This window comes from Belonocnema kinseyi, chromosome 3 (genome assembly GCF_010883055.1).
Source record: "Belonocnema kinseyi isolate 2016_QV_RU_SX_M_011 chromosome 3, B_treatae_v1, whole genome shotgun sequence".
Classification (NCBI taxonomy): Eukaryota; Metazoa; Arthropoda; class Insecta; order Hymenoptera; family Cynipidae; genus Belonocnema; species Belonocnema kinseyi.
The window spans coordinates 123,206,470-123,221,169 of NC_046659.1; the positions used below are offsets into that span (position 1 = coordinate 123,206,470).

At 25.2% G+C, this 14,700-nt stretch overlaps 1 protein-coding gene across 2 annotated transcripts in view; it reads right to left on the reverse strand.

Moving 5' to 3' along the window:
* Window positions 1–14,700, reverse strand: part of LOC117168794 (saccharopine dehydrogenase-like oxidoreductase) — a 28,842-nt gene that overhangs the window by 8,319 nt on the left and 5,823 nt on the right. For both annotated transcript variants that reach the window (XM_033354608.1, XM_033354609.1), the window contains exons 2-5: window positions 12,598–12,758; window positions 8,974–9,149; window positions 8,565–8,881; window positions 3,786–3,932 (exon numbers count right to left, since the gene is read on the reverse strand). In XM_033354608.1, coding sequence (XP_033210499.1) covers window positions 3,786–3,932; window positions 8,565–8,881; window positions 8,974–9,149; window positions 12,598–12,757 — 800 coding nt within the window. In that variant the 5' untranslated portion in view covers window position 12,758. The remainder of the gene's footprint in view (window positions 1–3,785; window positions 3,933–8,564; window positions 8,882–8,973; window positions 9,150–12,597; window positions 12,759–14,700) is intronic.

Here is a 14,700-nt window from a genome sequence, read left to right on the forward strand (position 1 = left end):
GAGCTCCAAGGAGATTATGTTGAAAAATAAAAAAAAATTTACCCAAAAAAAATTGTTTTTATACTTCATTCTAAGGACTTATTGAACTACCCTCGTACACTGAATGACTTTGAAGTTATTCAGCTTGAAAGATTCTGAATCTGGGTTTATAATATTTCTTTCTAAACTGTTAAACTTGTTAAATTAAATTATTTTCAAATGAGAGAAGTTCACAGTTCGATTGAACAGTTTTCGCTTTTTTTTTTTAAATTAATTGCGTGAAAGTTGACAGTTTTTTATTTCTCCTGTAAAATTCTGGTTTTGACATTTACGCCCGTATACAGTGTGGCCCTTCAATTAAATATAAAACGCTCTAAATTCCTAAGATTTTAAGTCTAAATATTTTTCATTTTCAACAAACTAATTGAATTTTCAATCAAAAGAGACGAATTTTTAAGCTAAAGACGATTTTTGAACAAAAAAGTTGAGTTTCAAAGTTAAAAATTCGAATGGCTCAGAAAAAAAGTTGTATTTTCAACCCGAAAGATTAATTTTTAATCCAATAGTAGTTGAATTTAAATCAATCATTTCCAACAAAAAGACTTTTCAACAAACAAATTTAATTCACAAGATAAAATGCGAATATTTTAGAAGACAGTAAACTTTTAAGAAGTTATTTTTCAACTAATGAAGATTAATTTTCAACAAAAAGAATATGAGTTTAGAAAAAAATAATTGAATTTTCAACCAAATGGTCGGATTTTCAAATAAAAGAGATTAGGCCTCAACCACAAACAGTTGTATTTACAACCAAATAGTTAACGTTCAAATAAAAGAGACGAATTTTCTACAAAGTAATTGAAGTTTTAGACAATTGGTTGAATTTTCAACCTACAAGAAGGGATTTTCAACAAAATGGAGGGTGGCCGTTTTAATCGAAGAAAAAAATTCCCGGTCATTTCCCGGTTCGCAAACATTGTTCCCTGTCAATAAAATTTAAAAAATCAAACTATATTCTACACATTTTCCCATAAAAAGTAATAAAAAATAAACAACAAATTAAAGCATTCAAAATGGAACCCTTGAATTCCAAACTTTTAAAATTAACATTTTAACATTTTCAATAGTCTAAATTAAAGAATCAAGCAATAAACTTTAACATTTTTTAAAATTATATTATTTTAAATAATTTTAAGCTAGACACATTAAAAATTGAAAAATATATTTTTTTAACTTAACAGTTCTTAATTTAGAAGTTAAATTATTTTTAATTTAAATAGTCTAGGCATCCTTCAAAAGCTTTAAAATTTTATTTCAAAATGTTCAAAAATCTAGAAGTGGTTTTAAATTTTTCCAAATTCAAAATCATTTTTGAATTTTTTGTCAAAACGTTTAAATATACTTCAAAATGAATTGATTTTTTTCTATAACTTTCAGAAAATCCTACAAATTTTAAAAAACAATTAAATTTATAAATAACAATAGAACACTTATTATTTGCAAAAATATTAGAGTAATATTAAGAGATATTTAGAAGTTTTAAAAATATTAAAAGAAAAGAATTAAAAAATTAATTAATAATTAAAAGAACTTGAAATAATTTCAAATACTCACAGCCGAATTTAAAATAAAATTTAGATTTTTGCAGATTTCAAACAAAAAATTTAGAATTTTTTCAAGAACTATGAAAGACTAAGAAAGAATACAAATTTTCTTAGGATTCTTAGGAAAATTGAAAATGATTGTTCACTTTGAAAAATTATTGTAACAGAAAGTTTAAGAAGATTTTAAGAGATTTAAAAAATGATGAAAGAAGAACATGGAAGATTTTAAGGATTTTATTTAATTTGCTGGATTTTAAAAAATTGTAGGAAAATTTCGATTAATTTTAAAATATATTTAGAAGTTCTGAAAAAATGTTAAAACTCCGTTCAAATTATTTGAAATAATTTAAAGGTTTTAATTAATTTTGAATCTTTTCAAAAATTCTACATCTCTTAGAATTACTCACATTTTTTTACAAATAATATGTGTTCAATTGTTATTTATGCGTCAAAATGTAACAATTTCTCTTATAAATTAAACACTTTTTAAATAGAACAATTAAAATTGTAACGCTAAAAGATTAAAAGTTCTTCGAAAATCTAAAGATTCAAAACTTTCTATGTAAAACAATTCAGTTTTGAAAATGTTTTCTTTTAAATATTTGGTTTTAATTTACTCGTCTTAAATGAACAGTCAAATATTGCTAAATATTAAATACTTATTATTTTTCTTCATTAAAAAATTTCAAATTAAATGGGATACAAATTAAATAATTTAGACTCACAATATTTTAAATCCAATAAAAATCTTTAATTGTGACTCTATTATTATGGATTTATTTTTAATATGAAAATAGTAAAACCCACGTTTACATTTTTTTAATAGCTGAAAAAATTAATAGAAATAATATATTAATAAATTTATTTATTAAATTTAATATAGAAAATAATATAAAGGAAGACCTGAAACTCTGAATTAAAAATATATTATTGATAAATCATGAAAATTGTTATTTAAAAATAAAATTATCGGAATAAATGATATATTAATTTCAATTTTTATCAAGACTTTCGGATTGATACAGTTACAATCTGGAAATTCTCAAATTTTGAAAGGATATTTAGAGTACAGATCCATTTTTAAAATAATTCATTTTTTTATATTTACAGTTGATAATATTAAACTGTTATTTATCAAAAAATTTCAACTTCAAATGCTTTTAATTATTTAACTCGTCAAAACTGTGCTTTAATTATTTGAAAAAGTGTTAAAATCGAACTTGGGCAGATTTTTCTTCTGAAAATTCGTAAAATTCCCGGTTTCCCGGTCCTGCGGCCACCCTGTTGTTTTTTAAATATCTTCGATTTTAAAAACTTCCAATTTTAAATTTTTTTAACCTTTAAAACTGCATTTTAAAATACTTTAAATTAAAATATATGCTTAAAACTTAAAAATTTTAATGGAAAATTTTTAAACTGAAAGATTTTCGAATTAAGCATTCTAAACTAAATCATATAATAATTTATAAAAATCACAATTTAGGAAATTATTTAAAAACGATTGAAATCACAGTTGGACAACATTTTTATTTTTAAAATTTTGTAAAATTCCCGGTAAAAAAATAAATTCACTGTCATTTCCCGGTTCAGCGGTCACTCTGAAAATGGTCTAATTTTAATACAACAAGACAAATTTTTGAAAAGACAGTATAATTATGAACCTGAAAAATTAAATTTTCAACAAAAACTTTAATTTTCAACCAAACAGGACGAGTTTTGTAACAGACAGTTGAATTATCAGAATAAAAAGTTTAATGTTCAACAAATAGAATGTTTTCAAACAAGAAAGGTGAATTTTCGACCAAAAAAGATGCAACTTCAAGCAAAAACAGTTGCATTTTCTTATCAGGTTCTATTAATTCAATTCGCAATTAAAACGAAAAAGTGAGCAAGAGGTGACATTTCTTAAAAACAAGGGGAAAAAATTCTTTAAATAGGAGTGGAAGTGGGATAGGCGAGAGTGTGAAGGCTGTAAATAAACCTGAAATTAATCGATTTTAAACATTTTCGTCTTAAAAATGTTAAACTTTCAAGGCCTGTAATGTACTCTATTAAAAATGGTAATTTTTTGTTAGCTTTTAGTTTTAAATTTAAATTTTAAAAGTTTCGTTGTGGTTGAAATTTACACAAAGTATAGCGAAATACTAAGAAGACCTGTAAATGTAAAAAAAGCAGTAAAAAATGAAATGCAACGCAACTTACTCGAACGTGATATACGATTGAACTTGAACAGGCCTCTTCTTTTCTTTTTCATATAAAATGCGTTGTGTGCGAAGTGCCACTGAACGATCGGAACCCGGGAAGATTGTGGACCATCCATTGGAGATAGAACTCTTGTGAATAGTGCCTCTAGATAAAATAAAAAAAGAAAAATGTATGTTACTATTTGTAGTGTTGTAGTCGAGGTCGGGTACTTTTTTCAAGGATTGACGTCGCCAAGCAGCTTTGTTGTCACACGAAAAATTGTTCAGTTGTGGGCCATCCATGAACTACGACTACGTTACCAATTTTGGGATTTTTTTTTTCCTCACCCTAATCCCCGAAGTAATGTAGCTTTTTGTCTAAAGATGGATTTTACGTTTATAACTTTAAATTTCTAAGATTTTAAGCTGAAAGTTTTGGCATTTTCCAAAAAAATAGTTGAATTTTCAACCAAAAAAGCTTTTCTACCCTAAGAGGTGAATTTTCGACACAAAAAACGCATTTACAAAAACATATAATATTCAACCAAACAGTTGGATCAACAACCAAGCAGGTGAACTTTTCAGCAGAAGAGACGAGTTTTCCAAAAAATAGTGAAGACTTTACCAAATAGTAGAATTTTCAAGCAAAAATAAAATTTTTTCGCAAAGCCAGTTGATTTTTTAACAAAAAAATTTACTTTTCAATAAAAAAAATACAACATTTTTAACCAACAAGGATGACTTTTTATCACAAAAGATGCATTCTTTAAATCAAAAGGATGAATTTTTAACAATATAGTTGAATTTTCAACCAAAAATGATGACTTTAACGAAATGGTTAAATTTTCGAAAACAAAAAAATAGATTTTAAACAAAATATTGTAATTTATAAGAAAATATTTCAATTTTCAGTATTTTCAGCAGAATCTTCAACAAAAATGGAAATTTTAAAAAGTGGACTTTTATATTCAAAATTATGAATTTTTAACAAAAAAGTTAATTTTCAACCAAGAAAGATGAATTTTTCAGAAGATAGTGAATTCTCAAGCAAAAGATTGAACTTTCAACAAACAAGGATGATGTCTTTTTTAGAAATATATAAATTTTCTACCAAATAGTTTGTTTATCAACCAAAAAGTTAAATTATCATCAAACAAGATTAATTTTCTACTCAAAAAGATGACTTTACAAAAAAATACATGAATTTTCTACCATATAGTTGAATTTTTAACTTATAACAATATAAAGTTTCAACAAAACATTGGATTAGTTCAATTTTCAGATAAGAAATTTGATTTTTTTAAAATAACTTTGAACATAAGAAACGAATTTTCAGCCAAAGATATTAATTTTCGAACAAGAAGATTAATGTTGTATAAAAAAGACGGATTTCCAACTTATCCAATATAGTTAAATTTTTAACTAAAGATGGAAGAGTTAAATTTTCAGATTAAAAAAAACAACATTTTTTAAACGATTTTTCAACAAATTGTTAAATTTTCAACCAAAAAGATGTGAATTTTCGACAAAGAAGATTAATATTAGATCTTGAAAAAAAATGGGCAACAAAATTATTTAACTTTACAGTCGAAAGATGAATTATCTACAAAAAAATTAAATTTTTAACCCAAAAATACATTATTTTTCAACCAAAAGCTAATTCTCAATCCAGAAAGATCAGTTTTCTACAAAAAATATAATTTTTAACATAAAAGTTCATTTAAAAGCAAATAGTTTAATTTTCAACTACAATTTTGAATCCTTAATAACAAATTAATTTGGTTATAAAGTAGTTCCACGTCAAATAACCGACATTTCAACAAAGAAGGATCAATTTTCAACCAAGAAGATTGAATTTCTACCACGAAAGACAAATTTTCAATATAATACATGAATTTTAAACCAAAAAGATGAACTTTCAAGTAAAAAAATAATAATAATTTTTAATTAAATAGTTAAATTTAAAACTAAAAGATAAATTTTTAACAAAAAATGGAATAGTTTCATTGTCAGTTTAAAAAATTTCTTTTCAACCAAACGTTTAAACGAATTTCCATTAAAATAGTTAAGTTTTCAGCCTTAAAAACTGAATTTTTGTCAAAGTAGTTGAATTTTTAACAAAAAAGTTACTTTTCAACCAAGAAGGATGACTTTTTTTTACCATAAAAGATTAATTTTTTATCCAAAAGGATTAATTTTGAACGACATAGTTGAATTTTCGATAAAAAAATAATCAATTTAACAAAATAGTGCAATTTTCTAAACTGAACTATATTTTTAAGAAAAAAAAAATGATGAATTTCTCACCAAATAGTTGAACTCTCAGCATGCAAGGAAAAAAATTTCAAATGTCTAAATAAAAAATAATAAAATTCACTTTAGTATTTCAATTTTTAAAACAAGACCAATTTTTTTTAAGACAGTTGAATTTTTAGAAAAAAAAGGAGTTCATTTTTTCCAAGAAAGATGACTTTTCTAAAGTTTTAACTAAACATCGAATAGTTAGATTTTCAGATTAAAAAAAAAATCATGTTTAACAACAACAAATGAATTGGCAACCATATCGATAAATTTTCGACCAAGAATATTAATCTTCTACCAACAAGGCGAACGTCAAAAAGGAGAATTATCTACAAAACATTGAATTTTCTACCCAAAAAATATTTTTTCATAAAAAGTTAATTTTCTACCAAATTGTTGAATTTTTAATCCAAAAGGAGGAATTTTCTGCAAAAGCGTACCATTTTTCACATAAAAGTTCATAATATAATTCATAATATTCATAACATTATAATAATATTCATAATATAATTATATATCCTTAATAATATAAATTTCTACCATGAAAGGCATATTTTCAACAAAATGCATGCATTTTCAAACCAAAAGTTGAACTTTCAACTAAAACAGATCAATTTTCAATAAATCAGTTAAATTTATACTAGAAAAGATAATTTTTTCACAAAAAATGGAACATTTTAATAATGATCCGTTACAAAAAATGTCTTTTCAACCAAACGTTCAACGAATTTTTATCAAAATAGTACAATTTTGAGCTAAAGAGATGGTCCCCTTAAAATAAAAACTGCATTTTTTATAAAGTAATAGAATTTTTTATTGAAAGAGGAGTTTTTAACAATATAGTTGCATTTTCCACAAAATAATTACATTTTTTTCGACCAAATAATATAATTTTTAACGAAACGAGATGAATTTCGAATCAAAGATATAATAGTAGCATTTTAAATTAAAAAGAAAAAAGAACTTTTATTCAAAAATCTAGTTGGATTGTCTAAAATGGTTTAAATTGGTTGAAAAAATTCGTCTTTTTGGATTGAAAATTCAATTTTTTTTGTAGAAACTATTTTTTTGCTACAAAAATTCAATACTTGATATTACTGAGTTAACTGGATTTTTTTTTGAATGAAAACTCCACTTTTTTTTGTAATAAAAAATTCTTCTGCTTTGAGATAAATTTCATATTTTTTGATAAAAATGCAACTATTTGCTAGAGAATTCAACAATTGTATTAAAAAGTCATCCTTCTTGGTTAAGAATTCGTCTTTTTGGATTGAAAATTAATACTAGTTAAAAAATTCATAGTTTCATCGCGAAAACTCTACTAAAATCTTTTTCAACAGAAAATTCAACTACTTTTTTGAAATTTTATGGTTTTGATTTAAAACTTCATCTGTTATAGAAGAAATTTCATTTCTTGTATTAAAATGCAACTTTTTGGTTAAAAATCGTTCTTCTTTGCTTGATAATTCAACCAATTTGTTAAAAATATTTGGTTGAATCGCTTTGTTAAGAAATCACTTTTTTTGTGAAAGATTTATATTTTAAGTTGAAAGTTATCTCGTTGGTTAAAAGTTTAATTATCTTGTTATAAATTAATCTTTTTTAATTCAAAATTCAATTGCTTGGGTCAAAGTTAAACTACATTGTGAAATTTTTTATTGAAGGTTTATGTCTGGTTGAAAATTTAACTGCTTAGTGGAAAATACTTTTTTTTTTGTTTTGTGTAGAATTCATGTTTTAACAGAAAATGGAACTTGTCCATTTTTTAAGATTGTTATTTTTTGGTTAAAAATTCGCGTTTTTTTTGTAAAAAAATAATTATTTAGTTTTAAATTTCCTTTTTTGCGTAAAAATGCATCAGTTACGTGGAAAATTAATTTTTGTTGAACAGTCATACTTTCTGTTTGAAAATTGAATTTTTAGAAAGAAAATTTCTCGTCTAGTTTGAAAGTTCAATAATTTAGATAAACTTTTATTTATTTTTTGAGTAAAAAATCTTTATTTGTTGGAAATTCGTCTTTTGGGTTTTAAAATTCTTTTCTTTTATTGTATAAATTAAATTTTATTTTGATTAAAATATAAACTATGACACTTTTTCGTTGGTAATTTGTCTTTTTAGGTTGAATATTCAACTATTATGTAAAAAATTGAATTTTTTTTTGGAAAATTACAGTATTTTGTTAAAGAGTTATCTTTTCAAGTATGAAAAACTTTTTTTTTTGTTTCAAATAAATTAATTCATTTGAAAATGTAAAATTTGTATATGAAACACTGTAATTCCTGAATATGTCTGAGCTAGAAAATAATTTATATTCAATCGCTGATATAACCTAAAGAATAAAAATATTGTTAAAAATCATAAATTCTTCAATTCTTTTAAATTCTCCAAAATTCTGTCATATTCTCGGTTATATAACCTGAACTTAAATTCTTGGGAATTTAAGAATTCTAACTACACCACTGATTAACGTTATATTTTAGGTACTTTTTCTGTTACCTGGGTTTAAGTTTCGGCTCCAACTTGGGCAGCTTTTCGGTGAAAAGTTTGGAGCGAAGTTCACGCAACTCATTGTAATGTGCTATGCCAAAAACAGCAGACTCCCACGTACCATAATGAAGACCCGCTCCCCCGGCATTTGAAGTGTTCCAACCTTTCAAGTAAGTCTCAATGCTGTTCACTTCACCATCGAATTTACCTTCAGTGAAAATTATTCCAAGATCGGACGGAATACTGTCGAAACCACAGGCGCTGATCACATATACGCCGGCTTCTTTTGCTGCTTTGTTATATTCGAGCTGGATTTTTTCCATGTACTAAAATCAAAAGAAAGGCCAGAAATTAATTAACGAATCAAAGCAATTTTGCAGAATATAGTAGGGAAATGATTGAAAGATTTCCGAAATACCTGAGGTTCTCCACTAACGTCCACGTGATGAGTTTTAGCGGCGATACAAGCCTTTACAACCGCCTCTCCATAAAATCTGTATGGTCCACAACAGTTCGCGATTACCTTGGCACGCTCAGCCATCTTCTTCAGAGATTCTTCATCCTTCAAGTCGGCAACTATTACCGGAATGTTTTCTGAAGAAACATAATTATTTTATTAAAATTACGTTTTATAAAAGGTTTTACAAAGTGTCTACTCAAATCCTGGAAAAAAAAATCACTGACAATTCAATTTTTTTCCAGATAATCACAGCTTTTTCCAATTTGAACCGCTTCAAATTCCTTACTTTATAAGTAAAATAGTTAAATTTTCAACAAGAAAAATGAATTTTTAATAAAAAATATGATTTTCCAAAAAATATATGGAATCGCAACCAAATTTGAGTTTTCACCTAAAAAAGATCAATTTTCAACGAAATTGTAGTTAAATTAAAAAAAAAAAAAATAGACTAGTTAAATTTTCAGTTAAAAAATTTAAACCCAAATGATGAATTTTAACTAAAATAATAAACGTGTAACTGGAACAGATTAATTTTAAAACAAAAAGATGAAATTTTGCCAAAAGAGTTTAACTTTTAACCCAAAAAATTAATTTTCAACTAAAATGATGAATATTTAATTGTAATACAAACAAATTTTTTAACAAAATACATGAATTTTCAAGAAAATAAGCTTAATTTTAAACTAAAGAAGAGAATTCCATAACGAAATAGCTAAATTTCAACTAAAAAGATCCATTTTGAACCAAACTGATGAATTTTCAAATAAAATAATGAATATTCAATTGGAATAGTTGAATATTAAACCGAAAAGATTTTTTTCATTTACTTTGTGAACCATGAACAGGCAATGCATGATAACTGATTTATCCAGTGTAATTTGTATACAGTATTATTTATTATACATTTTTAACCACCTAGAATATTAATTTCTACAAAAAAAAATTTTCAATTAAAAAAGATACATTTTCAACTAAAAATTGATTATTTAAATTTTTAGTTAAAAAAGTTAATGTTCAATTAAAAACATGAATTTTCAAATCTTTAATTGCAATACTTACATTTTCAGTTAAAATAATAAATCTTCAAATAGCATGATTGACTTTTCAACAAAAAAGATGAATTTTCAAATAAAAAAAAAATACTTTTTCAACCGAAGTTACAGTTTTTAGTTTTAAAGTAACAAATTAAAAAAAAATAGTTTCAACTTTAATGATGAAGCTTCAACTGGAATCGTACAATTTTTAAAATAAAAAAGATGAAATTACAACTAACATGATTAATCTTTATCTGGAATTAGTGAATTTTCAACCAAAAAGATGAACTTTCAAGCAAGAAAATTAATTTCTATAAAAGAAAACACGCAATTTTAAATAAAATGTATGATTTTTCAACCAAAAATTGAATAGACTTAATCAATTTTAAATCAGAATATATTAGATATTATTATGAAAAAGTAATATTTTTAATCTAAAATATTAAAAATATTTATTTTAATTTAAAATAATTTTAAATATAGTATTCAATTAACTTTTTTGTTGAGAATTCAACTCATTTGACAAAAATGCGTCTTTTTGGTTTAAAAATTCAACATTTTAGCAGAAATTTCAACTATTTGGTACAAAATTAATCTGTTTAATAGAACATTCTTTTTTTTATATAAAAGTCAAATAACCTCTCAGGACAAAAATATATTGCTTTGTAGAGAAAATTAGGCGATAAATATTTTTGCGATTTGTGAAAAAATATCTTATCACAAAGTTATGCGTATTTGAATTTTTGGGTTCGATTATATAACTTTGGGCCTAATTGAGACATTTAAGATTTCTTTCCACATTCCGGTAGAGTTTGTCGCTGTCTTTCGAACCCCGCGCGAAAATGTAGAAAATGTTCAAAATTAACGGCTTTTCTGAAAATATTAAAGTAGATTTTCTCAAAAAAACCCGCACTCCTATTTTTGTCAATTTTTTGTTGAATTTGTATTATCATAAGGAAAATATGTTGTGAGTTTAATGCGGGCTAAATCACTTTTGTGTCCATGAGATTTTTTTTTCATAAAATCGATCTTTCGTATTTTTATTTCTAACAACAACAGATTCGAAAAAATGTTTAGAAAATAGTTTTGCACCATTAAAAAAGTTCTGGAAAAAGTTTACTTACTCATTTATGATAACTTGTACAATTTCTAAGAAAAATCAATATTTATAAAAAAAAATTCGCTTGATTACAATAATGACTGACAATTATGAAAAACGGTGACAGTTTAATGTATATGCAAATTTGGATTCAGAATAGTATGTAAAACTTCAAGAATAAATTTAAATGTCAATCGGCAATTAGCGATGTTGAAAGAATTGGTTGCTCTGCTGCAAGTGCAGTTTTCCGGGAGAAATATTGAATTTTTTTATTTTTCTCGGAAGCAGTACAAGCTAACATAAATGAGTAAAGAAACTTTTTTTTTAGAACTTTTTTAACCGTGAAAATTATTTTCTTGCCATTTTTTCGTATCTGTTGTAAGCAAGAGAAGTACGAAAATCCGAGTTTATAAAAAAATCTCATGACCACAAAAGTGATTCAGCCCCCATAAAACTCACCAGAGATTTTTCCTTATGAATACGCATACGAATCGCAAAAATTCGTATCGCCTAATCTTCTATAAAAAACAAAATATTTTTCCCCGAAATATTCTGCGCCTGCAAGTGTAGAAACAAGCAAAAAATTAATTTTGAATAAAAGAGTTAACTTTTAACCGAGTAATCAAATGTTTATTCCAAAAAATATGAATTCTCAACCAAAAAAAATAGTAGTTGATATTACAACCAAACAATATTTTATTTTTTAATCAAAAATAGTTGAATTCCGATTTTTAAAAACGACTTTTCTACATGAGTTGAATTAATAAGTAAGAAAGATTTTTTCGGTTAAGAGAGAAAAAAATTGCATAACAAATTTTTTAATTTTCAAGCAAAAAGATAATTAATTACACAAACGAGATTAATTTTATACCATTAGAGAACGAATTTTCAACTGAAAACGATCAATTGAGAAAAAAATAAGATATAGGATGGTTCAATTTTCATTTAAAACAATTAATTTCAAACAAACAAACAAAAATAACTTTCAACAAAATTGTTAAATATAGTAATATAAAGCTACTCCACCCTCAAACCCAGCATACGTAAACGGTACAGTGGTGCGAAATAGTTTGTTTGCAAGGTTAATATTAAATATTTAATATATTGAACATATAATAAACAACTAGCATATGTCACACATATTTAACATATATATTTAATATGTTTGGGGATAATCCTCTGCAGCTGTGTTTGCGCAAATGCCAACAAAATTTAAAAACTTCGGGTGCGAATTCGCACCAGTGTACCAGTTGAGGGTTAAAATTTTTTTAAAATTATGCACGCTTTTGAAAAAATTCCGATTTAAAAAACCCTGTTGTTTCCAGATTTTCCCAGGCATATGAAAATTCCCTGATAATTCCAAGTTTTCTGGGTAGAGTAGACGTCCTGTCTTAAGCTACTGATTCTGGACTCGGTTCTTTTTGCATTTTGTAACAAAGAGAAAATTACCAGCAAATGCGACAAGTGCCTCCAGAACTTCCTGACGACGGCCAGCCACACCCCATGTGATTCCTTTTTCTTTTGATAAACGAGCAGCCTCCTTAACGACACGTTGACCGGTGAAGCCTGTCGCCCCAAAAATAACGATATCCAAACGTTCCTCTGCCATTCTGAAAAACAGAATTTGTTTTCATGAAGATCTATGAAGATTATAGCCTCGGATTTACGTCAGAGATCAAAAATAGAGTAGAGTGTAACAAAATTAAAAAAATAAAGTCATAACATTTTTCAGGAAACATCTGTGTAGTCCGAATGAAAAGTGCGCAATCCGAAATCAAAAAATGTACAATAGAAATTTACATTTAGTTTTTAAGCGAAATGTCCAGTTTCTAAAATAATATTTAAAAAGTATTAAACATGAACTTCAAAGTTTATTAAAAATGTTACTCTTTAGTCTGTAAGTGATCAAAATTCTTAATTATTTATCGCGGGCTTCACAGCGTTTTTCCTATTCGCCTGTTTTTCTCTTTCTTTCACTTAATTGCGAAACTAATTAATTGAACAAAAAAATTTAAGCATTTTTGGTTTAAAATTCATTTTTTCTATATGGTTGAAAATAGTAGTATTACATTCTTTATTAAGAATTCATCTTTTTTGGTTAAAAAATTTATTAAATGGTTTAAAATCGAATTATTTTGTTTAAAATTGAACAATTTGGTCAAACAGTCATACTTTTTTAGTTTCAAATTCGTCTTTTTGGCTTGAAAATTCAACAACTTGGTCGAATTTTTTTCTTGACTAACAAATCTTTTTCATTAAAAATTGAACCTTTTGTTGGACATTCATCACTTTGGTTTAAATATTTATCTCTTTCTGTAAAAATGTCACCTTTTGGTAAAAATGTGGCTGTCTGGATAAAAATTAATGTTAGGATTAAAGATAATCTGTTCTAGTTGAGCATTTAGGTATTTTGTTAAAAATTCGTTTTTGTTGGTTAGATCCAGTTGTTTTTTACTTTAAATGATTATCTTATTCTGTTGAAATATCAACTATTACATTTTTTGTTGAAAATTCAACTGATTGTATGAAAATTAAGTTTTTGTTGAAAATTCAACTCATTTGCAGAAAATGCGTCTTTTTGGTTTACAAATTTAATAATTTTGTAGAAATTTCAATTATTTGGTGCAAAATTAAACTGTTTTGTAGAAAATTATTTTCTTTTCCCCAATGAAAATTAATTCTCCTAAATAAAAATTTTATTACATCACGTCCATTGTTCACATTGTTTAGTTAAAAATGTATATAATCTGTTAAAAATTCGACGGTTCTAGTATAGAATTAATCTTCTTAGTTGAAAATTCAACGAATTGTTTAAAAATCGTTTTTCTTCGTTAAATCCAGCTGTTTTTTGTATATAAAATCAATATATTATTCTATCGAAATACCAGCCATTACATTTTTTGTGGGAAATTTAACTAATTTATTAAGAATTCAAATGATTGGTTAAAAGCTAACTTTTTAAATGAAAATTCAACTATTTGGTACAAAATTGAACTGTTTTGTAGAAAATTCGTTTTTTATTGAAAATTAATTCTCCTAAATGAAACTTTTACTACAACATTTTTTGTTAAAAACTTATCTATTTTACATTAAAAATGCAAGTATTTAGTTAACATGTCTAGAAATAACAAAAACGTCTTTGTTGTTAGAAAAGTAATCCACTTGGTTGAAAATTCCATTATTGGGTTAGAACATGTATGTTATTTTGTTGAAAGTTTTTCTTTTATGGTAGAAAATTAATCCTCTCAGTAGAAAATTGAACCATTTGATTTAAAATTTATTTACTTCGTTGATAATTCTTCTTTTTTGGTAGAAAATTAGTATTCTCCGTTGAAAAATTATCAATTTAGTTAAAAATGTCAATATTTGGTTGAAAATTCAACTGTTTTGTAGAAAGCTCATCTTTCTGGTTAAAAGTGCAATTTCTTGATATTTGATTCAGTTCAACTGTTTTGGATCAAAATGTCAACTATTGCATTTTTTATTGAGAATTTTTTTTTCTTTTAAAATTAAATAATTTGGTTGAAAGTTGAACAACGTTGTTATTTCATA